Source organism: Anastrepha ludens, chromosome 6 (genome assembly GCF_028408465.1).
Source record: "Anastrepha ludens isolate Willacy chromosome 6, idAnaLude1.1, whole genome shotgun sequence".
NCBI classification, from domain to species: Eukaryota; Metazoa; Arthropoda; class Insecta; order Diptera; family Tephritidae; genus Anastrepha; species Anastrepha ludens.
The window spans coordinates 21589208-21613856 of NC_071502.1; the positions used below are offsets into that span (position 1 = coordinate 21589208).

Here is a 24649-nt window from a genome sequence, read left to right on the forward strand (position 1 = left end):
AGTTTTTAAGGCGAATCTGTTGAAGGTGGTGTTGGTAAATCAGCAGAGTTGTTTTTTTTCTTTCGCCGTGTCCATGTGGCTGTCAGCTCAGAATGAAACAAGGCGAATTCAGTATTTTTTTCTAGTTTCTCAATACTTTGCTTTGGCAATCAAACGTACAGGACAGTGTTGTTGGTCTAGTGCCACCACCTTTAATGAATGCGCCTTGTTTAGGAGTTTTCTTGCATAAAAAAAATTCGAGTACTCGACTGCCAATTCAAAAAGCAACGATCCACTTTCCTTTTACTTGTTGACTCTCACTTTATTTAAAAATTCTGCTTAAAAAATTTGAGATTTTGATGAAACTGTCGTTTTTTTTTAAATTCCACTATATTTGAAATATTTGTGGATTTTTTATAGGTTTTGTAGTGGAATGAACTAAACTTGTCAATAAGTCCTTGTGGTACAGTTATTAAACGCACTGTGAAGTATACTCGTATGTATGTAAGCGTACAGTGTAATACGCCATCGGTTGGCGGTTTCTTTTTAAATTACGTATTTTTCACAACAACAAAATTCAGGCGATATACGTTTTCAACTCGACATCCACAGACTTTGGAGTGCTGACATCAGTGGTCTCTTTACGAAAATGCCACTGGAAAAGCCGTTTCGATGCCATCATTTAATTAGCATTGGTTTCAGCAGAATGTAGCACCATAACCAACAGCTCAGCAGACAATCGTCTTTAGAGCTCCATGTTCGGTAATCGTTTCGTTAAGCATCTTGATGATGCCAATTGGTCGCCTGTCTTAGAACCGGCTTTAGTCTTTTTTGTGGGTTGTCGCTAAAGATTTATGTTACGCGAATAATCCAGAAATGAGCCAAACTGTGAAGAGGCAACTACTGACCAAGCCATTAGTGGGATGAGCCAGAAACCGTCAACATGGCCTTGGAAAACTGGATTAACAAAATGAGTTGCTGGCAACAATTTAAATAAGTCATTGTGTTTGCAATTAATCGAAATATTTACTCTTTCCTCAAATTATTTTCAAATTTTTAATGAAAAAAAATTGAGTTTCGAATGTACCAATAACAAAATAATTTGGAATATATAAAGGGTAATCAGATTGGAGGTAGTTTTTCCAATAGGGGTTTTTTGAAAGCAATTTCCGTATTTGGACTGAAGAACAACCCGAAGGCGTTCAAGAACAGTCTTTACATCCATTATAAACAACCGTTCGATGCGGCCTGTGAGCTGGAGAAATCATCGGTCCGTATTTCTTCAAAGACGAGGCTGGCGCCAATGTAACAGTGGTTGGCGAACTCTAATGCGCCGTGATAAACGATTTTTTGATGCCGGAAATTGAAGGCCCTGATTTTCACAACATTTGGTTCCAACAAGACGAGGGATGGCGCTACTTGTCATTCAGCTCGTGAAACAAAGGATTTACTGCGTGGTCGTTTCGCTGAGCAATTTATTTCTCTCGTCTCAGACCAATGGATTGGCCGATTGGCCACCAAGATCGTGTGATATCACACCTTTGGACTTTTATATGTGGGGGTATGTAAAGTCTATATGCTTTGTGGATAATCCAACTTCGATTGAGGCATTGGAAGGCAATATTATTAAAGTTATTCGCGAGATACCGACCGAAGACCTCCAGCGAGCCATTCAAAATTGGTGCTTACGGATGGCCGAATTACGAATTACGGCCAACATTTGAAAGGGATTAAAAATAAAAAAATTAATAATTGGCGCTTCCACTTCTGTTAAGTGTTCGGCCGAACTCCTACTCCTAGTTGTGCGTCTTGATGTTGTTCCACAGTTTTAAACCAAACTACGAACGGCAAATGATTTTAATGAGGAACTTTTTCATGGCAAAAGTACACTCGAAGATTTGCCATTACCTGTCGAGGGGCGACCGCTATTAGACGACTTTTTCTATTATTTTCGACTTTTTCTATTATTTTCGACTTTTTCTATTATTTTCGACTTTTTCTATTATTTCGAAACCTAGGCTACGGCGTCCGCCGATATTATCTTTGAAAAATAAATGTCATGAATCACAAAAATAATCAAGATTGCCCAATCAATTTGAAATTTCGTTGTTTTATTTCAATTTAAAATTCGATACCTCTAAATTGATCACCCTTTATATATGTATATTTTGTGTTACTCTTTATCAAACTTTTACGTCTTAAACGTTTTTGAACGATATCTTTGAACATCTTTTTTTATTAAGGTGATTCTTATTTCGGTTTTTAACCCTTAATGGCCGAAAGGCCACGCTACGAGGACATATGTAGTACTTATGCGATAGAAAACGAAAGGCCCCAATACGGGGAGATGAAAGGAATTCAGTTTTCATTTCATTTATTTATCATCGCTGTAGTTTTCTTTAACAAATATTGCAACTTTGAACATCCCTGAAGTAAATATATTAAATTCATATCTAAATAAATTTAAATGTTTAGTTTAAGTTTTCATCCTTATAAACGTTTTAGAATTTCACCCAATTTTCCGTCGTCTTTCGAGCGAGTATTACAAAAAAAAAGCTCTAGGCCGTTAAGGGTTAATAACCGCTGAGCACTTAAAATGCATCTAGTTATAATTTTCTTGATCAAACATAAAATTCCTTTTTCGAATGTTGTTTTTCGCTCTTAAATAATGTGAAGTAATTATTTTTTTAGTGTTAATTCTTTTGTTTTATCAAAAATTTTTTTTAAACTATCACTTTTGTTTAATTTTTTTTAATCAGAAATAACAATAAAATAAAATTAATTAATTAATTAATTAAAATATTAATATTTCAAAATGATTGAAATGAAGATCCGCGTTATATTTTTTTTGATCAAAAATAAAATTCCTTTTCCGAGTGTTATTTTTTCGCTCTGAACAAATTATTATTTTGTGAGTTGTAATGTTTCTGTTTTTATCAAAACTTTACATTATTCTATCAGTTTTATTATTATTTTTTTGATTAGAAATAACAATACAGTATGACTCAGAAATATATTAATTTTATAGAGGTCACAAGACGCATTCATTAATTTATTAATCATTAGATTCGCCTTGTGTAGGGCGCAAATTGAAAAATTTCGAATTCATTGATTTTTTTTATTTTTATAAAACTCAATGAGTAGGGCCGCTGCTGTCTAATAAAGCAACAATCATAAAAATGTATTAAACTGTGTTTTCAAGCATTTTTACAACGAAACCTCCTGTTGACATACCATTTAGTTCATCAGGAATTTACGGAACAAACAAATAAAACATGAAACATGATAAAACATGAAAGCAAAAATTGTGAAGACTGTATAGTAAAAGTATTAAATATTTAATAAAAATTGGAAAATAATAATTGTTTTGTAATATTTTTCTACAACCGATTATGACACACCCATTTAGTACCCCCATGTATGTATATAAATTGTATGTGTGTATGTTTCATGAACACATGTCCTTATAATTAATGGTCACATAATATGCTGCCTTTGTTGTTGCTGTTGGCTCAAGTAATTTCAGTGTTTCCAACACTACAGTCAATTTTTTGTTTAACATTTGTTCATCAAACCAGTTGTTTTTATATAAAACAAAAAGAGACAAAATGCTAATTTACTTCACGTTTTTCTTTTTTTTTTGTAGTTTTAAGTTAAATCGCTGTATATGTGTTTCATTTTATTTTATTTATAATAATTTTATTTTTTTATTTTTTTAGTTTTGTTTCACCTATTTGTTATTTATTTAATTTTGTCTGGAATATAGGAAAATATATATATATGTGTGTATATATATATGTACATATACTTATAAATGATTTGTATAATATGCACATGTATGTATGTATGTTTAATATACATATGTATGTTAATGTAATTAAATTTCGTGTTTTGGTTTTGGTTTTTTTTTTGCAATCTGCAATATAACTTATGGGAATCGATTATTTTCTTTATGTGTATATGCTTATAAAAAAATACGTCAGGTTGTACCGTTAAAACTTGTTTCTTCATTACTTCGTTTCACCAATAAGCTGTGTATTCAAGTGAAGGAAGCAAAAGAAAATGTGAAAAAAATAATGGGAATCGAAATTCCACAAAAAAAAAAAAGAAAAAAATTATACATCGTTGTAAATTGCTATGAAAAAAGCAAAGAAAAAATAAAACACAAACTGAAATTGGTTTTACGTATTTTTTTGTTTTTTATTTTAACTATGTTTTCCATTTTTATTTATATTCAATGAATAATATAAATCGTATTTATTTGCGTTAAGGAGCTCATCAACGTCTATACTATTTATGTATATTCTGTGTATTGTATTTGTGGTTTCAATGCATAAATTTTATAAAAATCGTTGTTACTCCTTAACTCAGTTAAGTTTAAAATGTTTTGCAAAAAAAATATCATATTTTTATATAATTGTGTAAATTGCGTTAGAAAAAATAATAATTATAATAAATCGCACAAAAATGTAAAACTATAAGCCGAAAAAATGAAGACTTTTAATTGCACAGGAATACAGTTTTTCTTTTGTTTTGTTGTTTTTTGTTTCTTTTTTTTGTTTTGTTTGTTTTTCTGCTTTATTTGATTGGAGAACTGTGTAAAGAGGTATCGTATTGTTGCTTTCAAATATATACGCACATATGCATATATACTTGTAAATGACAACGCAGTTTGTTTCGACTTTCGACTTAATACAAAAAATACAACAAAAGAAAACGCAAGAGAAAATTTAAATTGTAATTGTAAGGTCTTCGCTATGCAATAAAGTTATGCTCTCGAAATAGTTTAAAGAGTTTTATGTTAAGCAAGACCCCATCGCACTCAATTGTGGTGTGTGTTTGTGTGTGTGTGTGGCTGTGTGTACCAATGATAGGCAGCATAATAATGTGAATCGGTTCGTAGGATTTGAAAGAGACATTTCGCATTTTAATGAGCATAGGTATAATATAATCGTTTTATATTATGTATATAATAGATAATATATATAGAATTGATATATAATTAAATACAAATATAAAACACTTTATTTTTACATTACTCCGCAAAATTAAGATTTTATATTTAAAGAAAAAAATATTGCCATCAGCTAACTAACTCTCTGCTGAAGCGTCTCCGTCTCCGGTTCATGATTATCCAAAAGATCAATACAAAGAAGGTTGGCAAATACTAAAATCATCTGCATTCTCTTCAGCTATACTAAAAAAATTATCTTTTCAATATAATTTCATATCTTCGTTGCATTTTCCACTTGCAATCTTCGCTCCCTATATAAATTATATATGTATGTGTGTATGTATATATATATAAATTAAAACATTTTAGGGCAGACATTTGTAACATATTTGAAAAATCTACTTTTTAAAAACATTCTACTTTACAGACACTAGAAAAGACAAAGGTTAATGTATGCTTGCATGCATCTATGCGTGTGTAATAACCAAGTCAAGCCTAATGTATGTATGTATGCATATAACATTTCTTTTAGCATATTCACGTAGTCGAAAAAGTAATTACAGATTTACTTGGGATTTAGAAGTTTTCCATTTTTTCGTTGGAGCGTTTACGTATGTAAATGAAAAGCGCGTTTGATAGAAAAGAGGTCAACTCTATAACTGAACTGCTGAGCTTTTCACCAACGATATGCAAAATAAGAATGAACATGTGTACGTGGTGTGAGTGTGTGAGTATGATATTGAAATGCCCTGTTCCACGGTTAACTTCCAAAGGCGTAACAAACGACAACAAAAAATTTCTCACATAATATTAACGCAATTAGGCAACGCAAGATCAAGTGTCAAAAAATCCGGCAGCTATTCTGTCTGATAAATACGAAAAACTAACGGTTATGTGAACCTACGCAAATAAAGAACATTTCTTATAACTTAACACTTTTGCTCTTATTTGTCGATAACTACGTAATGCTAACATCTACTTTTAAACCGTTATACACATTACACTTCCATTGGGACTTAGCTTGCAAAGGATTGCGTAAATTGCAAATTACAAGCATATAAAATTCCTCACTTGTTTTTAATGTTTCGATGCTGTCTTTTAAATTGGGATGTTGATTGTTGTTGTTGTTTGTTTAGTGATTTGTTTTTAGTGATTCTAGTGAAGTCATTGCAACGCAAATTTGATTTTAGAACAAAAACGCTATTATGGACAACCTTCGATTTGGCACTCACTTTTGTTGGTGAGTGTGCGTATGTGCATTGCTGATCTCCTACCTAATATGCTCCTCCTTCTCAGTTTTCTTGTGTTTGTGTTTCAAGAATTTTCTTTCATCGTTTGCCTATCTTTTCATATTTTTTATATATTTTGATGCGTTTGCAATTTTTACTGTTTTTTTTTTGTCTGCTTTTTGTAAACTTCTTTTTTTACGGATTAGTATTTTTTTCTTTGTTTGAATTAATTTCGTTTAGTTTTTCGGTCCCCATGCCGATGTTAAGGGCGAAGCCACTGGTGTGGGACCGCCAGCTGCGAAATCTGGGAAATCTTCTTGCGACTGAGTGTTGGGTGCAGAGCTCTTGCCTTGCCTGTCGTTAGCTCTTTCCCATGGTGCATCCTTAATGACAAAACCATTTTCGTTTCCACCACCCGGTAGGAAGGCTGCCACTGTTTGAGGTTGTGGCGAAGGTGGCAAATTGTCCAAATATTCGTTGGTATAATCCTCGGCCATATTGAGTATAACTTCCTTGGCATTTTCGACATTCTCTTCTTTGCCGATAATTGTTACGGCATTGCGATTAGTTTGAGCATCGTCCGAAGAAGCGAATTTGATGTCCACCTGTAATATAGGACAAAACGCTGTTAGCTTCAATAATCGAAGAGGAACAAATCAATTGTGATAATGTAGTTTTCATGCCAATGACAAGGGATAATTTCTGAGCTATGACAGAAGATCAAAAAATGCGCGGAATGAATGTGAAATAAGATATGAAATTATTTTCTTTTACGAAGTACTATCCTTTAAGCATAAATAATACACTCCTCAGAACTTGCATATAATTTATTATATAATATATAAGTATGTACCTTTAAAAGTTTCTCACATTTTCAAAATAAATGACCTGCAAGCGCTAAACGTAGATTATGGAATCATTACTCTAGTAAACGGGCGTATTGCAACCACTAAGATGCCTTCTGAAAAATAAAATGTAAAAACTGCAACCATCAACTTTTCCAGCCGATTGATACACAGCTTGACCTTCTTAGGCCGTGCAACACCTTTTTCTGAAACTGTATAAACTCGTGCGCCGACTCAGAATCAAAAGGGTGAAACCAAAGTTTATATCGAGTAACAATTCGATTCATAAATTCATTACAGTTCTTGTTACAGATACAAAAAATTTCGCTAACAGTCGCCGCTCTGGGGCTTCTGCAGGGCAGTGAGCACTAGCGGGGCCTATCATGCGCTGATTTGAGATATACCAAGATGATAGTCAAAAATTTCTGGATTTATTTCTTTTTCAAACAAGACCGGAAGCCTCCAAGGATGATAGATTACAGGTTTTGGCCATCCCAAGCAATATTGTGAGAGTAACTCTGGCTTTTATGTCATAGGGGTTACGCCAGAGAGAAAGCGATGAATGAAACAAAAAAAAAGAGTTAAAAGTGAGCTAAGTTTAATACAATCAGTCGTTGTTCCGACGGCAACGAAGTAACATGGACAGACACTGAATTCATTTTTTTGTTTATCAGTTTTTCTCTACCCCTTTTGTAAACAAATCGCAGCCACAATCCTTATTACGTCAGCAAATCAGTAGAATTCTTCAAGAACGCTGAAAAACAGCTTAAAGGTCTGATGTTGGCCACACATTCTGTATTCTCTCCAGAGTGGGAATCCTTCGGCCTGAGCGCTGATCGTCTTCAATTTACTTCCGACAGTGCCCTTGTAATTAGATCTACTCGAATAATGATCCGTGATTGTTTTTTTTTTTTTTTGAACTTGAACTTAAACACGACTCGAAACTCAACAATAGTTTAATGAACCGATTTGATTGAAACTAAGCAAATATTTATAATTACATAGAGAAAAATAGTGCTATGTAAAATAATCACCCCTTCCCTTTTCTATGCCCTCCATTCCAAAACGTGTTGACCTCCCCCACTCATATGTAGAATTCAGAATACATTTGTGGGTCACGAACAATTATTGATATGTGCACAAAGTTTTCAAGTCGTATTTGTATGAATTTGTGCTTACCTTATAGTCCTCGATGATCTTTCGAATGGTGCGCCCACGATGTCCGATTATGTGCGAATGTATGCGGGAGTCCACTTCGATGACTTCGCGGTACAAATCCTGCAAATCACCGACGATTTCCATAATGGCATCACGCGCTGCTTCAGTATTGGCTTGATAGCCGGTGATGGTAATGATTCTTGGATCGGGATCTGTACGTTTTGGCAGCGAGATTTGCACGTCATGATCGGCGCGCAACTTATTGATAACGGCACCACGGCGTCCAATCAATTTGGAGTGGTACTGTGTATCCACATCGATTTTCAGCTCATACGAACGCAGCTCGCGATCAGCACGATCTGCTTCGTACTCTTCGATCATTTTGTCTAAAGCAGCCTTAGCTTCCTCCACGTGCGCCGGCGTACCGCTGAGTTTTATCAGGTCAGACTTTGTTTCGCTGGGCGGCAACTCAATGTGCACATCATAGGTTGACATAAATTGACGTACATTGGCACCTTTGGGACCGATGATTGTACGATGCAAATCGTAGGGCACCTCAAGCTCCTCAACGATCGGTATCAAGCCAATCAATGCTTGTTTTGCCGCTTCACATTTTTCGGTGCGGCCAGTAATGCGAATAATATCGCATTCACGCACCGGTTCGGCATTTTCATCGCAATCTTCACCACTACCATTGGTACCGTTTACTAGACCCTCAACAGGATTAGTAGCATCGCGATCGGGGAATTTAATTTGTACATCATGCTCAGAGGTCACTTGTTGCACCTTGAAGCCGCGCGCACCCATTATTGTGCGATGCAGTCGCTGCGGAATGACCACCTCAATGGTGACCTGCGCTTCCAAGTCGGCAACAATTTCGGCGATTCGTTGCTTCGCAGCCTCAATGCAATCCTTGGCTCCCTTCAAGGTAACCTTGTCAGAATCGACACCTGGCCGTGGGAAGGAAATCATAACGCCACCGTTCTCTTCCGAAATTCGATGCAAAATTTCGCCACGCTTTGCAACGAAATGTTTGTGGTACTTGGGATCGACGGAAATTTCGCCCTCGGTAACTTGATCGATGTCTTTGATGATGGCCTCCAATTGCTCTTTGGCAGACTTCACACTGTCCTCTTTGCCAATAATTATTATAACCTCCTTATCCTCATCCTCATTGGAAGGGAAAATGATGCGCGCACCAGTGGCGTCGCGGATCTTGCGGATGGAAGCTCCATTCTTACCGATTAGGAATTTATGATGCTGTTGCTTGGCACGTACCTCAGCAGTAAATGAGGCCAGTTGGCGTTCGTTGGCAAGTTCGAGAAGTTGAGCTTTGGCTTTTTCCACATCGTCTTTTGGACCACGAATTGTCACCTGGAATAAATGGCGTATAAGATTTATAGATTTCAAGAATTATCGAATAAACCACAAAACGATAAGTAGATTAATAGTGTAAAGCATTTGGTACTACTCCTTACCTTATCGCTCTTCGAGTCGCTAGTGGGAAACTTTATGGAAACCCCGCCACATTCTTCCATAATGGCTGAAATTAGTTTACCGCCGGTGCCAATGATGGAGTTGTAGAATTTCGGCTCAATTTGCACCTCTTCAGTGACGATGTCGGACAACTCATTTTGAATCTTTTGAATTCGTTCCTTGGCGTCAAGTACATTTTCCTTCTTTCCTGTGATCATAATCACTTCGTTCGTATCCCCCTCCGCTGGCAAATCGATTTTTGTTTGAGTTTCATCGCGTATTTTCTTGATATTGGCTCCGCCCTTTCCAATTACGAATTTGTGGAACTGCTTAAATATTGGTACCTCGATGATGTGTGATGACTCCTGTATCTCCTTAACTAGTTTCAGCAAATCTTTGTGGCACTTGTCGACATCCTCTTTGGGGCCGCGTAGTTTAACAATGTCCGTATTTTCTTGAGGACTTGGTATGGTGATAGTAACCTGGCGATAGCGATCCTTGATCTCACGTATCTTTTCGCCCTTGGCACCAATAATCGAACGATGCAAACGGCGATCGATGATCACATCCTTTGACTTTTCATTTTCCAGTTTGTCGATTTTTTCTTGTAATTCAAGCTGAGCCTGTTGAACGCCCTCCTTCGGCCCTTCAATACGTATGTTATTTTGACCTTCACGCTCTTCAATATTGATATTCACTTTCAGTTCGTCCTTTAAGCGGTTCACATTTGCGCCAGCTTTACCAATGATATGCTTATAGTAGGATGGATTCACTGTCATCACCACGTAAGTGTAGTGGTCCAAGTAGTTGCGTACAATATCGTTGAGATAATTTGTTGCCTGATCAACGCGTTCGGGATCGCCTTCTAGTTTGATTTTATCATCCAGACAGAAGACATTCACATTGGGGCATTCCTCCTCCAGTTGACGCATATTGGCACCTTTGCGTCCGATCACATATTTATGTGTCCAATTAGGCGCTTCTATTTCCACCGATTTAACGGAGTTGGCCTTCTGGTAAACCACGGTCAACGCGTTACCCAATGCCACCTGCGGGCCGCGCAATGTTATTGTCTCCAATGGCGAATCTGTGGGTGGCATTTCAACTGAAACTCCAGTGATGCGAAGAATATCCGCCAACGTTGAACCTTTCGGACCGATAACATAGCGATGCTGCGACTTCGCTACTTCAACACTAACAGTGGAGCACTTCTTTTCCATTTCTTTATAGATAGCTTCCACTTTAGCCTTAGCATTGGCTACGGCATCCTTCTCGCCCGAAATCACAATCTCGTCCTTTTGTACCGATTGTGGCGGTACATTGATCTTCGCCCCGGTTTCTTCCATCAACTTGGCGAGGTTCTCATTGTTGGGGCCAACAATAAACGGATGATACACTTTTGGCACCGAAGTGCGATCCGAGCACTTCTTATACTGTTCAGCCGATAATTGGCGGATCTCTTGCTCGGCCTTTTCAATACCCTCCTTAGTACCCAAAATGGTGACCACCTCACTCTCCTCCGTTTGAGTAGGGATATTTATGCGTGTTGCGGTTACACGCTCCAGCTCACGCAAACGTTCGCCGCGCTTGCCGAGAATGACACGATGGTGCTCTTTCGGTATCGATACCTGTTTGCTGGCTTGAGTTGAGAAATGCATTAGAATGCGACGACGTGCATCCAAGATTTCGCTTTGCTTGCCCTTAATCAAGAAGGTCAGAGATTGATTTTTGCCAGTGGCGATTTCAATTTGAGCGCCTGTATCCTTTGAAATTTGCTGACAGATACGCTTCGATTCACCCTCGCCGAACTTGTCCGATTCAGTAGTTTTTCGCTCATCGCCAGACACGTGCAACACCTATCGTCCATATACGTGTGAATATAAAAAGTATACGAATATAATACATGCATATCTATGTATATACAAATAAAATCTATCTAATCTAACAGTTTTTTATACTGACCTGGGTTTTTTGCGTAGTCGTTACACGCACACAGGGTGGGCCAGCGTTACTGCTCAGTGGAGCGGCGGTATTCGCTGGCAATGCCGGGAACAAGTCGTCATAACTAAATGTTGGCGTTGGATTGTTGGTGGTGCCGCTATTGGTGCTTGTCGGCGTAGCGACAGAAGTGGGTGAGGATGGTTGCTCGAGCTGGGCCTGCTCTTGTTGCTGGTTGTTGGTGATAGTGTTGGTGTTGATTTGTTGTTCAACGGTCTCTACTGCGAAAAATATGCAATTTAATGATTGAACTAAGTGATTGTATTCATACAAAACCAACCGTTTGATTCCTCCATCACTGCTGCTTGCATTACTTAAAAAAGAGAAGAGTCCTTTTTCGTTCCAAGTCGTTACAGTACCACTATAAAGGAGCGAGAATGAATGTTTCAGTTTTCAATTGCTATTTTTAGTAAATTTTTAATTATAAATAATAGTAAACATAATAAAAAATAATATAACAAAAAAAAGTTGGGTTGATGTTCACGTGCAGGTGTATGTTTGAACTTTTCAACATTATAACCTCCTGGCAAGGACCTAGTGGAATCAATGTGGATGCTCTCCTGAGCTCCTCTTGCATGGTGTGTCGTCCACCACAATTTGCAGCTTAGTAGCCGCCGTCACTTCTCTGGCTAATCGCTGCTTTATGGCCTGGCACCCATAGGAGTTGGTTGCGATTGCGCGTCCCTAGAGAGTTTTGTCTCTCTATGGACTTCAGGACTAGTGCACACTTTACTGCAAACGATATTAAAATGGCCCTTAAGGGGTTAGGGGTAGTCAGAATTTTCAAAAACTCTGATTTTTTTGCATTTTCTTAAAAATATTGTGCGAAAATTTGAAGTGAATCCGACAAATACTTTTCGAGTTATTGAAGAATTAACAAAAGACGCTCGGGTGCCCCGGAGTAGATAGCAAAACTTTAAACGCGTTTTTCTCAAAACTATGTTTTTTGAACTGGTGGCCACTGTAACTTAAAAACCGCTTGGTAGATTTCAATAAAATTTATACTGCTTTTGAAAAACATAAAAAACTCGTGCCTGATCGAAGGATTTTTGTTTTTCAAAAATTTCGATTTTTTTTAACAATTTTTTCCTCGAAAATCTGAAAAATATTTCCTGATATTGTTAATTAAAAAAAAAACAAAGCTTCGATCAGGCACAAGATTTTCTATTAGTAAAATTAATTTCTCTTGTCCGATTGATTTTTCCAAGGACTTGTGATGATCACCGCAAGGGTCTTATGGAGAAACGGGATGCCCACAGAGAGCGATAACTTTTACAATTATTATTATTTTTTTTTTTTTTTTTCTGAAATTTTGCTACAATCAAGTCGGAACATGATGTATTAATGCAATGTTTTTATTTTTGTAAAATGAGCAATTGACTAGCAAAAAAAAAATTATTGAAAATCATAATTTTTTCAGGCCTCAGACTACCCCTAATCACTTAAAACTTGACTGTCGCTTAGGAGGGCAAACCGCTCATTGAGAAGATATGTATATAAGTTGCCCATCGGCACCGCTAGTTATGTGTTGCCAGTTATGTACAGAGACTTAGCAGTACCATCACTATTTTCCCTCAAAAAGGTATTTACTTTCCTATCTTTATTAGACTTAAATTGGAATAAACTTCAATTTTCGTATTATAAATTCTGCTGCATTATCAGGCTTCACTCCAGGGAGCATATCTCTCTTCTTATCAACCTACTTTTGTCAGTGAATGACAACTTCATGTGCAGATCTGAATTGTGAAATCGTACACGTCTCAGAAAAAGGCATTATTTGTTCTATAATATTTTGAAAACTGATAAGAATTTCATATTTCTGTTTTCTTTTTATGTGCCACACATTTTACTTGGCGCTTAAACACCAACTACATTGAGGGTCTCGACTGCACGACTGATAAGCAACTACTCTGAGATAATTACACCGAAGCACATACAAATGTATGTACGTACATATATAACTGTATATGATTATACAAAAATCGAAGCGTTTAGTTCAGCTAAACAGCCCACAAATGAGTGTAAGTTAAATAAATTACAAAAAAAAAAAAAACTATTGTATAAAAAAGCTTATGATAAGGCTTCCAAAGGAGTCGACCAAATTTAATAACTTTACTTGTGTTGGCATATGTAGATTCATATTTTTTTTTATAATTAGGTGTTTATATATGTACGAGGCGCGGAGTGTTTCACACATACATATGCACTACCGTGCGCTTCGATAAAAGTAAGAGAAAAATTCCACGTACATACTATTTATGTATTCAGATAGCGACCAATATTTTGTCCAATTACCCTGATTATTGCTAATCCTTGCGTTTATTTTGTGTTAACTTTCGCTCCCAGTTGGCTCTATTATTATGTTATTACTCGTCTATTCAATGGATGCCTAGCGTAACGAACAACTTTCTCAGGCTACCGATCCAATGGATCGTGGGTCTCAAGGCGGATAGGACTATCAGTAAGCTTTCGGAGGGGTGTAAAATACGACTTAAAGTTTTCTGCCGTTAATGAATCGGGCATGCGATATTAGCTTACATAAACTTAGAAATTCTTTTTTTTCCCCTTTTTCACTCCTCTTGAGGGCATTTGGCCTCGACAAGACTCAGTTTTCCGTTAGTTTCGTTAATCTGTTTTGATTTCTGACAGGGTAGGTGATTGCTTAAGAACAACGCCTTCTTGCTGCTTGGAGCGCCATCTGTGTTTCACATTTTTCTGCTAGAAGGATCGCATTTGGTTAAGGACTTCGCGAAATTTTGTGTGTCTGCACTATTACCGCAGTGGCCCGCTTCCTCTTCCTGGCGCCACGGATGCAATGTGCAACTGCGTGCTTTTCTTTGTTTTTTGCTTGCCTTAGCAGCCACAATGCAAATAATGCGCTGACTATTGTGCGGGAGCAAGGATGGAAAGGATACGTTTTTCGGGTTGAAGAATGGAATTGCAGGATTTTTTTTTTGTTAGAAACAGGGCAAGTAGGTAAAATTGGAAAAGTGCGAGGACCGTACTTTACGTCGAACCCATAAGCTATTGGATGGCAGGCTAGTGCACTTACGCTACACTACCGAGGCCAAATAGCAAAATAGCAGATGGTTTCATGGGAGCCCTTTTCATCATAAAGGGTGATCAGATTGGGAGGTAGTTTTCCCCAATAGGGTTCTTTGACAAATCAAGCCATTCAAGAACAGCCATAACATCGATTGAAAACAGCCGTTTAGTGCGATCTATGGGCTGGAGGAATCATTGGCTCATATTTATTTAAAGACGAGGCTGGCGCCAATGTAATTACGAACACTATCGCGCCATGATAAATGACTTTTTGATGCCGGAAATTGGAGCCCGCGATCTCCACTACATTTGATTACAACTAAACGGCGCTACTTGTCATGCAGCCCATGAAACAATAAATTTACTGCGCCGTCGTTTCGGTGAGTAATTTATCTCTTGTCTCGGATCAGTGGATTGGCCATCAAGGTCGTGTGATATCACACCTTTGGACTTTTATTTTTGAGGGTATGTAAAGTCTAAATGCTTTGTGGGCAAACCAGCTGCGATTGAGGCATTGGAAGCCAACATTCCTACAGTTATTCACGAACTACCGACCGAAGACCTCCAGCGGGTCATTCAAAATTGGTGTTTACGGATGGCCAAATTACGTCACAGTTGCTGCCAACATTTGAAAGACTTTTTCTTAATAAATGTAATGAATGGTACTACACAAAAATAATAAAGATTGTCCGACACCTCTAAATTGATCACCCCACCCTTTATAATACAAATACACAATATACATACATTGTGGGCGTTCCAAATTGCCTGTCAAGGAACAACCGCTGTTAGAAAAACCTTTTGATGTCCTATTTTCTCCACATTTTACGTACGCTAGTTTCAATGATCGTCGTTTCGAAGAAGTTTTTTCTATTCTATTGAACTTAATATATTTTATAATTGAATTTAAGGTAGATGAATAACACAGCTATACATGAAATTTTACCGCGATTCCACTACTACTTTTCAATGCTGAGCACAAACCTCTTTGGCAAAAGCCACATAAAATTTTTTAGAATTTCGACGCCATATTCATATACATTAATTTATTTACAGAATCATTCCGCTCACCAAGCGAGAGAATTTTATGTGAAGCCACATCAGTTTAGCGATGTTCAAGAAACTTTGTTTTTAGCCTGTTAGCTCACAACCGGCATGTTAAGACCTGCGTTTCCAGATATAAGGAGGGATATTTTAGGGATTATGCTTACGCTTACCAAATTTAATCGCTCATTGTTCATTTGTTCATTGCTCGTTTGCTTTTCTTTAATCACAACAAATTAGAAAAATGCTTTTCTTAACAGGGTAGCGCTGGAATAGAGCTGCCTAAAAATACATTTTTTGTAAAATAATGAGTCATACCAGTTTTATGAGGTATAATCACTCTCACTAACGGCGAATCTTGCTCGATAACTTTCACATGTAAATTTTTTGTCTCGTTAGCCGAGCAGAGATATCGAATTCAAGAAATGGCGATTAGAAGAGGCCTTAAGATAACTAAAGTACTGGTATAGCAAGTGAGCTGAAGCTGTCGCCAATATCAGCCCTAGGTGAACCATGCCTAATTTGACTAAATTGCATAAATATATCTTCTTTTTTTTGTTTAGGTAAGATTTCGTTTAAATATGCATTCATTAGATTTCCAGTAATCCTATTCTAAATAAAATTAAGTCAACTTCACTTTTAATGCTCCTCCCACTTTTTTCTGTTTAATAACACTAACAATTTTTTCCGTTATAGCAGCTTGCAAAACTTATTTTATTATATGAACCAAATTTAGTAATTTAGTAATATTTTAAGTAAATTCCTGGGCACATGTTTCAGTAAATGGTAGGGTTCGATAACAAAATAAGCCATCACCAGCCATCAATCCAATATAGAGCGTAAACGAAAATTCTCCAATCATTTGCAAAAACTAGTAGAAGAAGACATATCAGCTGAGTTTATTTACAACATTTTTGTTAATATTAATTAAACAAACCAAAAACGCTAAAATATTCTAAATAAATTTAAATTTTTATGGATTTAAGCCTTAGAGTACGGAGTGGGGGACTTTAGGTGGTCCCCCAAGATTAGTTTTTCTTTAATAACTTCGTAAATAATTTCTATCTCTCTTTTTCCCTTTAGGTAGTCGAGTTTTATTTTAAATCCTGTATAAAAACTTATTAGTGGCATTCTATTATTAATTTATTTATAATTATAAGGTAAGTTTTTCGTTTGGGGGACCCAAGTTACCCCACTTCGTATTTTACGTTACAGATTTCGTTTTTTTAGGGTCAAAAATGGAAAACCGGACAAAAAATGTTTCCCAGCAACAGATAGAAGACTATTTGGATGACAGAAATGACAGTGAGGAGAATCCTTCTGATACAGAAGCAGATTATAACATTGACAACTGTAATTTTATACCTGATATTAATGCGAGTGAAACCAACGAAACGGAAGACGAGATTGACAAAAGAAAAACCGTTTTCAGTCAAAAAAGGAAGCGATGATTACGGATTTTATAGATTACAACGGTATTGCACACCACGAGTTTTTGGCAGAAGGTCAGGACTATTATTTGGGCGTTATAAGACGTTCATATGAAGCAATTCGGTGAAAAAGAAAGTAAGAATTTATATTATTGTTTTTCACTTCAACTGAAAATAAATGAAACACCTTTACAATTTTAACAATAATTGTACGAAATATTTTTTGTTTGAAATTTTTGGAATATTGGGGAAATGATATACACCTAATTTCCTCCTTACACGTATTAAAAGAAAAAAATTCTTTTCCTACACGAATTGTTTTGTTTTAACACGATTTTCAACATTTTTTTAAATTTTCTTGAATCTCATAGAGCACGTAGGTAGGTAGGTGAAATGGTTGAAATGCCAGTCTGGCACTCCTCAAGTAACACTAAAGCGCCATTTGGAGCCATTATGAAACCTCCAACAGGCAGATATCTACAGCCAGCCAGGGAAGATTGATGGGATTTAGGCACTGCCCCAGACTGTCGAATAAAGGAGCACCCAGTGATTTTAATCGTCTAGCTGCCAAACTCTGACATTTACAGAAAAAGTGCTCAACAGTCTCCTTCTCTGAAGCTTCTGCAATGGAAGTTAAATGGTAAGCCTAGCTTTTCCACGTATGTGCCGATCGTCCAGTGACCGGTAAACACAGCTACGAGTTCGGAAATTGAATGGCGAGGAGTCTAAACGACTTTCTGAGTCCTCCACATATTGTACTGGGGCCAAATTGTCTTCAAAATAACACATGAAGAAATAGATGTCCATCTTTTCTGCGCTTTCTTGAGAAATAATTTATGCAGTTCTCCTTTAACAACTGTCGGGGGTATGCCGATGCCCGGGTAGAACGTCTCTGAGGCCAATTCAGTCCCCTTCCCGGCAAGCTCATCAGCAATTTCATTTCCCTCTATGTACCTATGTCATGGAACCCAGATTAGAGAAATGTTAACTGCACACCTAAGAGATTTGATCTCCTCCTTCCAGGAGTTTACTAGTTTCGTTCTGCACCGTGGCGTCGTCAGAGATTTGATCGCGGCTTGTTTATCGGAGAAAATGTTAATATCTCCTTCGCTCCCGCATTCCCTAAGCATTTTGCTTGCCTGCAGGATCGCAAAGATATAGGAATAGAGCAAATAGAGTGAGATTTTTCGACGCATGTACGAAGCGTTTAAATTAGTATCAGTAAAAGTATCTGAGACTCGACAGATTTTGCTCTCGCTGTTTAATAATTTATTTCTTATAGTAATTGAATGATTTAAAATGTCTAAGCACGAAATAAATTCTTAAGTGAACTCAAATGGTATTTTTTTAATATTGTTTTCACCTAATTCTCTTTATACACGAATTTTGTTTTTTTGACGAATTTTTTGGGAACGTATCTATCGGGCAGATACTCCCTGCATAGGTCCTTAACCTTTCTGCGGAAATAACAACTTCAAAAGTGTCTTTCTACGTGAGCAGGAACAACGAAGCTTAATCGATTACTGCAGAGTCCAATCGGTCATGCTGCAATCGAACAAACTCATAGATCCGGACGGATAAAGGCAGAAGCTATCCTTAACCTAAGCAGAAAGGACATACAACTTTACACTGAACTACCAACAGGATATTGTAAACTTAATTATCACATGAAAAAGATAGGTGCGATAGATGCCCAGCAGCGGCAAAAATAGGAAATGGGGCTATAGATCCAAACCTCCTGGGTAGAAATTAAGCCTACAGCGGTTTTAAGATTTATTAACAGCCTAAAACTGTTTCGAATAGATCGCAATGCACAAACAGCTAATCGAAATAATAATCTATCGTGTAAAAAGAAAATCAGATGTATGAAATTTCTTACGTTTCTAGGAAATGCTCATTGCATGGCTTTACGTATTTAATTTTCTTTTTACAAAAACGGTTTAAAGTCATCATACACTTTATATGTCCAAAGGGGGACACTAACTAGCAACTTTTAAATTATAATATTCTTCTTCGTCGTCGGAGATAGTTTAATTCAATTCTTAATAAATAATATACACAGATGGAACATAACAAAAAATAACTAAATTCATTTAACAACACAAGAGTGTTGAGCGTTAGCCACAAATGCATACTGCAGTCCAATGTCTGGTTATAGAGCAATTTGCAAGATCGATTTCTGTCATTAATCGAAACCAAAAAGAGTTGAATCTTAGTAGCATTGCAGTTAACGCCTACCTATTACCGAGAAGAATGCGTTTAGCAATATTGCCCTACCTCATAGTACAGTGTAACTGAAACTGATCGCAACAATCGAAAAGTACCATCCAAACATAGCAAAGGTAGTGGTAGTGCACTGGTATCAAGAAACAAGCCAGCAAACGGCAATTTGGACCATTGTCATTGTGAGCTTTCTTGGCATTTATATTTTACTAAGTTTTTATTTTTATTTTTCATTTTTTGTCTTTTGGTTGCAGAACACCAAATACCAAACACCAGCACCAGCACCAGCACCATACCTAGCCCATATTCCTCTTTTTACAAATCTACAAATGCAGACAGGCATTTGTATGCGAATGGCACAACTATAGCACCGCCGCCGCCGTACAACTAGCTAATAGCAATAAGCTAAATAGTTGTTGCATTGCTTTCAAGTTGTGGTACGAAAATGTGTCAAAAGAATGTGGTGGAGAAATAAAGAAAACCCGGATAGGATCTACCGCCGTCATCAACGCCACCACCAATACCAGTATCAAACAAATATTCGCCAAGACACTGGCCAAGCTTTCGTTCACACGGAGCGCAGCAGAAGAGGCGGTAGCGGTAGACGACACGGCATAGTAAAGCCGGTACAATGGACAAGTGTATTGGTGCGTTTTTATATTTGTTTTATTCAAGTTAACGTAGATCGTGCGAACGGCCTGTTGGAGTATTCGAAACAGTTGACTGCTTGAGTAGACAACAGGTAAAACCAACCAACAATTTTTCCTCAATTATTTTTTTTTCTATTTCTCAAAGCATACTAGTAAAACGTGTGACTGCATAGCTCACTCACTGACTGCGGCTTATAGACTTGAAATAATTTAGTCATATACATATTTTGTTTGTTCGCCTATATTTTTACTGTGTTATTTTTACTTTTTAATTTAAGCTAAAGGATTAGTTACTAAAAATCATAAGAAATTGGTATTGGAATTTTTTTTTTCTAAAAATACAAAAACAAAGGCATTAACGTCCATTTTGTTCGATGTTTGTTTGTGTATAAAACGCAATCGCTCTAAGACAGCACCAAAGTTATAAGCATCGCAGTCACAATTACCAGCGCCATCGGCAACATAGCGCTGGCAGCGCCGAAAACACATTTTGTCGACGTGTCAGCGCGATTCAACCATTTCACAAATTTGGAAGCTTCTGATCGTAACGATCACGTCAGCAACTGCGTGAAGCTAAGCGTACTTACTGCACGCCAGCTAGAGACAGCGGCTGCGGTGTTTTTTCTTCTACCCACTCGTTCATTGTGTATACACATTTTTTTTATACTGTTCATATCACGACTTTCATATTTCCACCTTATCACCAAATGCTTTAGTAATGATTATACTGACGACTCTGTACATTTCGTAGCCAGACACTGCATGGCAAGGCGGATATTGGAAAGGAATTAAACATTTATGTAAATATTTAAAAGCACTGAAAATACAGTATAAAATTTACTACAAAAAACTGATAACTAATGAAGTATGTTTTTTATTTGTTGTAAGAGCATGACTGAAGGTCTAACTGAAAAGGTTATTTCCATAATCCAAGAACCGAGTGCAATATTACAATGCTACACAACTTCTATGCCCAGAGGCTATAAATAAGAAAGATTTACTTTCTGGAGCAAGAAAAGCCTGATGAGCCCTTTCGCTATTCGCTTCATTTGCAGTCGGCTATGTTAGCTTTACCGGGCGACCCGGTTTTTGTGCTGTCAAGAACTCAAAGTAAAAGGGGAATGTTTCATGCTCTTACAACAACGCTCATACGGAATTATCATATGTTTATCTATGATTATTGTTTACAGTAATCAGTTGAGTTTTAAAATGTGTTACTCAAACCACGTGCGTTGTAAAAAAAAAACAGCTGTCAACTTCTACTTGCAAATACTCGTACTTCGCTTTTTGTCACATGGCTGAGCGATTAAAAATTAGCTGATTAAGAAAGGTGTCAATAAAACTCGGAAAAACAATTTTAACTGGAGTTTCAAAAACTCAGGCATACCCTTTTATTTAACAGCACTAACACACATGTGAATAAAAATCAGGTTATATTTAAATTTGCGGGTTCTAAAGAAGTTTAAGAAATATCAAAAGTTAGAAGATTTTCTACAACTCTGGGGTGAATTAAGTAAGCGTTTTTATAAGAGATGACTTTATGGCGCCCTGCTAAATTCCACAACTTGCTAATACTTGTAGTTTTTGTGAATGCATAATACAGTACACAAACAAAATACATATACTGCCGGAATGGGAAATTAGTTCAATACTAGGCATTCTTCAAATTTGATTTGTTTGAAACAAAAAATATTCTTCGCTTCAAAAATGTGCAGACGTGACGTGATCCGCAGTCAACTGAAAACGTGCTTATGCACACTTGCATTACTAAGCGAAGTCGTAAAAGACAAGACGGTATAGTAACGATCACTCCGGAACAGAATAACATTGTAGAAGCAAAATATTTGTATGTACATATATACAGAAACTCGTCGCTTACATTATCACGTACTTTCACCGCTCAAACCTGCTATTCTAGTGTTGTTGGTGTTAGTATTACCAGTTTGCCATAAATTTAACTCCTTTACGCGCCCTCACTCCTAACACAAAGATCATATGTCCACACACGAATTCTCTCTAAACCCACGAAACTTTTCATTACAATGAAAATGTTCGTGAAGTGATCAGCTCTGCACTTACATATGCATATTTGCATTAAGTACACTTGTTTAAATAAATTAATTGGATTTAACTCTACTTAGATATACTATTTAAGAGCGACATTTATCAACTTACTGTACTGTAAATTCCAAAAAATCCGGCCTATTTAACTGCTACCGCGGTGAAATCCAGTTTGATAACTTGGGCTGTCCTCTACTGAAAATAAATTGAATTGAGCAAGCCGTAAGTAAGGTAGATACGCATTTTTTTAACAAAAGCATGCTTATTTGTATATTTTGCAATTTACTTCAAAAGCAAAAAAAAGATAACTAGTTAAGTCCTGATTCAAAATTTCTTAAGCTTATCACCGATTCTCTGATTAAATACAAGTAGATGCAAAGGAGCTCATGTAGACGTATTGGTTTTATGTCATAAATGTTATTTGCACTAAGAAATTTATGTCTTCGCACGCTTATGATCTTCAAAAATATACGAATAATGCCTATACATTCTTATTTGATGTGCTATTTTTTCATAAATTGCATTCCATATTGTGCACTTTTCAGTCAATGATAATGATAACGTGATACGGAGAATTAACATGCGTGGCAATGCTATTATCAACCTTTTACTGTCACGATAAAAAAATTTATTCAAATAAAGAGCATAACAAATGTGTTTCCATATTAGTTATGCATCCCGATCCTACATACTTTAATACCCAGTAAATATAGGCAATATTAATGATTTGGTCTGCTGTATTTATGCACATAGATGTGTATTTTAAAGCGAAAGTGCTGCACTGTTCCGTTTATCACTGGATTTTATTCCAACTAATTTATATGTTGCGTGGCAAAACTTAGCTATCTCTTGGCTGCAATGTGTTGAAAGCAGTTCGACACTCACGACTTTAAAGAAAATTAACTCTGAATCGAACCTAAAAAAATGCAGTTTTATTTTTCTTTCATTGGCATTTGCAACTTGAAAAGCAAGAATGAAAAGAAAAACGTGTTTTCCGCAGCATCGTTGGCATTATGCGCCAACGTAGACGCGAACTGTGACAGAGTCGAAAATGCTGCGACGCTTGTCGCCATACATCCAAAGCCGACAAAACCTCCACGTACCAAACATCAGTGTTGCCATTTCATTTACAAATGTCATTCTGTTTCACAAATCATTCACTACTTCTTTCCGCCTACAATATTGGTAATCTTTATGGCAATATCAATAGGAAACAAGAATTAATGTCAGTTTCAACAAAGTTTCTTATCGTAGACATTATCGAAGTTATTAAATTGCCCACTCCGTTCATCCATTCCACATGTATTCTAAATAGTCGCATAAATTTCCATGCTTGTATTTGTGTTAGCCCACACTCTGCTAACATCGACGCAAACGTCAACTCGCTGCCGACGTCGCCGCACCAGTGCGCTTGACTTGGTGGCACATCACAATGAGACAACCGCCGCTGCAGCAAAGGCGGCCTCAATTTCTTTTCCTTTCATATTTTTCCAACCACATTTGTTCACTTTGCCTAAAATTCGGCCAATGTGTAATACACTTCCCACAGCAAATCTATTATAATCTATGGAACTCTATACAATTATTCTTTATCTACAAATTTTAACTTTACAAGTGCCTAGATTTTGGCTGCACACCGCGCAGTAATATTGAAACGTACCGATTCTTAGACGACCAAGTGTTAAATGATGTCGTGATGTCGTGTTAATTTCTGAGTTTCTTAATTTCTTTTACATTTGTTCGTGCACAGGGTTGCACTGGTGAACAGGAAATATGTGAGGGTAACTCTACAAATGGCGATCTTTAACCCACTGTCATGATAAAATACCTGCAGAAATATTATTTAGAATATTAAGAAATAATTGTCTGACAAATTTATTTGAATTGAATTGAATTCCCAAATAGTTTCAAACATGTTCGGTGTAAACAAGCTTGGTAAGAAAATCAGTTAGAAAACTGTACATATGGCCACTCGGTCGAAATGGAATAAAAGGTGTGCGAAATTATTTTTTATTTGAAAAGCTTATGCATGCCATTTTGCATATATGGAATATGACATTGTTCAAATGGCCGGCGTGGCTTCGCACAGTGGCACGAATCTGAGAGCTTTAACTTTTAGTGACTCTGTCGCATAGATTAGGCGTAATTTAAACCGTGGCCTGGGTTATGTTGACCTTGAAGTCATCGGTCGATTGCGATGTAGCCACAATAAAAGGTGCCATGAAATGAGAGAATAGCTGTTATATTACAAAAAAAGGCAGTTGGAAGTAAGCAAAACCTCGCTCACCGCGAATTAAGGCCGCGTTCATACATGCAATCTTTTGTTGTTTCAACTTTTCAAATTCTCTTTCGGTATAATCCGTCGTATTTATAAACGGTAACTCCGTTGCTTGCAATTGTTTTATTTAGTTTTTAGTCATATAGCCCCTGGTGACGCTCAAGCATGCATGTCCAGCAGGCTTATATATGTGCGTGTCGGGTGACACTCGTACTTGCTTCGTGTCACACATACTTGTTGTCGGCTTTTGCATGATGAAAATCCAAAATTTTAGATATT

The 24649-nt window shown here is 36.8% G+C and overlaps 1 protein-coding gene across 3 annotated transcripts; it reads right to left on the reverse strand.

The window, feature by feature from the left end:
• Positions 1 to 4154: 4154 nt before the first annotated feature.
• On the reverse strand, positions 4155 to 23813 carry LOC128868563 (vigilin). Of its 3 annotated transcripts, none has more exons than XM_054110799.1 (7): positions 23753 to 23813; positions 22207 to 22287; positions 11920 to 12000; positions 11604 to 11860; positions 9644 to 11497; positions 8187 to 9539; positions 4155 to 6767 (listed from the first exon to the last, which is right to left on the reverse strand). In XM_054110799.1, exons 3-7 carry the CDS (start codon positions 11948 to 11950, stop codon positions 6399 to 6401), a joined length of 3864 nt encoding a protein of 1287 aa, XP_053966774.1. In that variant the 5' UTR covers positions 11951 to 12000; positions 22207 to 22287; positions 23753 to 23813; the 3' UTR covers positions 4155 to 6398. The 3 variants fall into 3 exon arrangements, with proteins under 3 accessions (XP_053966774.1, XP_053966775.1, XP_053966773.1); XM_054110800.1 differs by having other exon boundaries at positions 11604 to 11857; positions 22207 to 22284; positions 23753 to 23799; XM_054110798.1 differs by having other exon boundaries at positions 22207 to 22284; positions 23753 to 23799.
• Between the last annotated feature and the right edge of the window lie 836 nt (positions 23814 to 24649).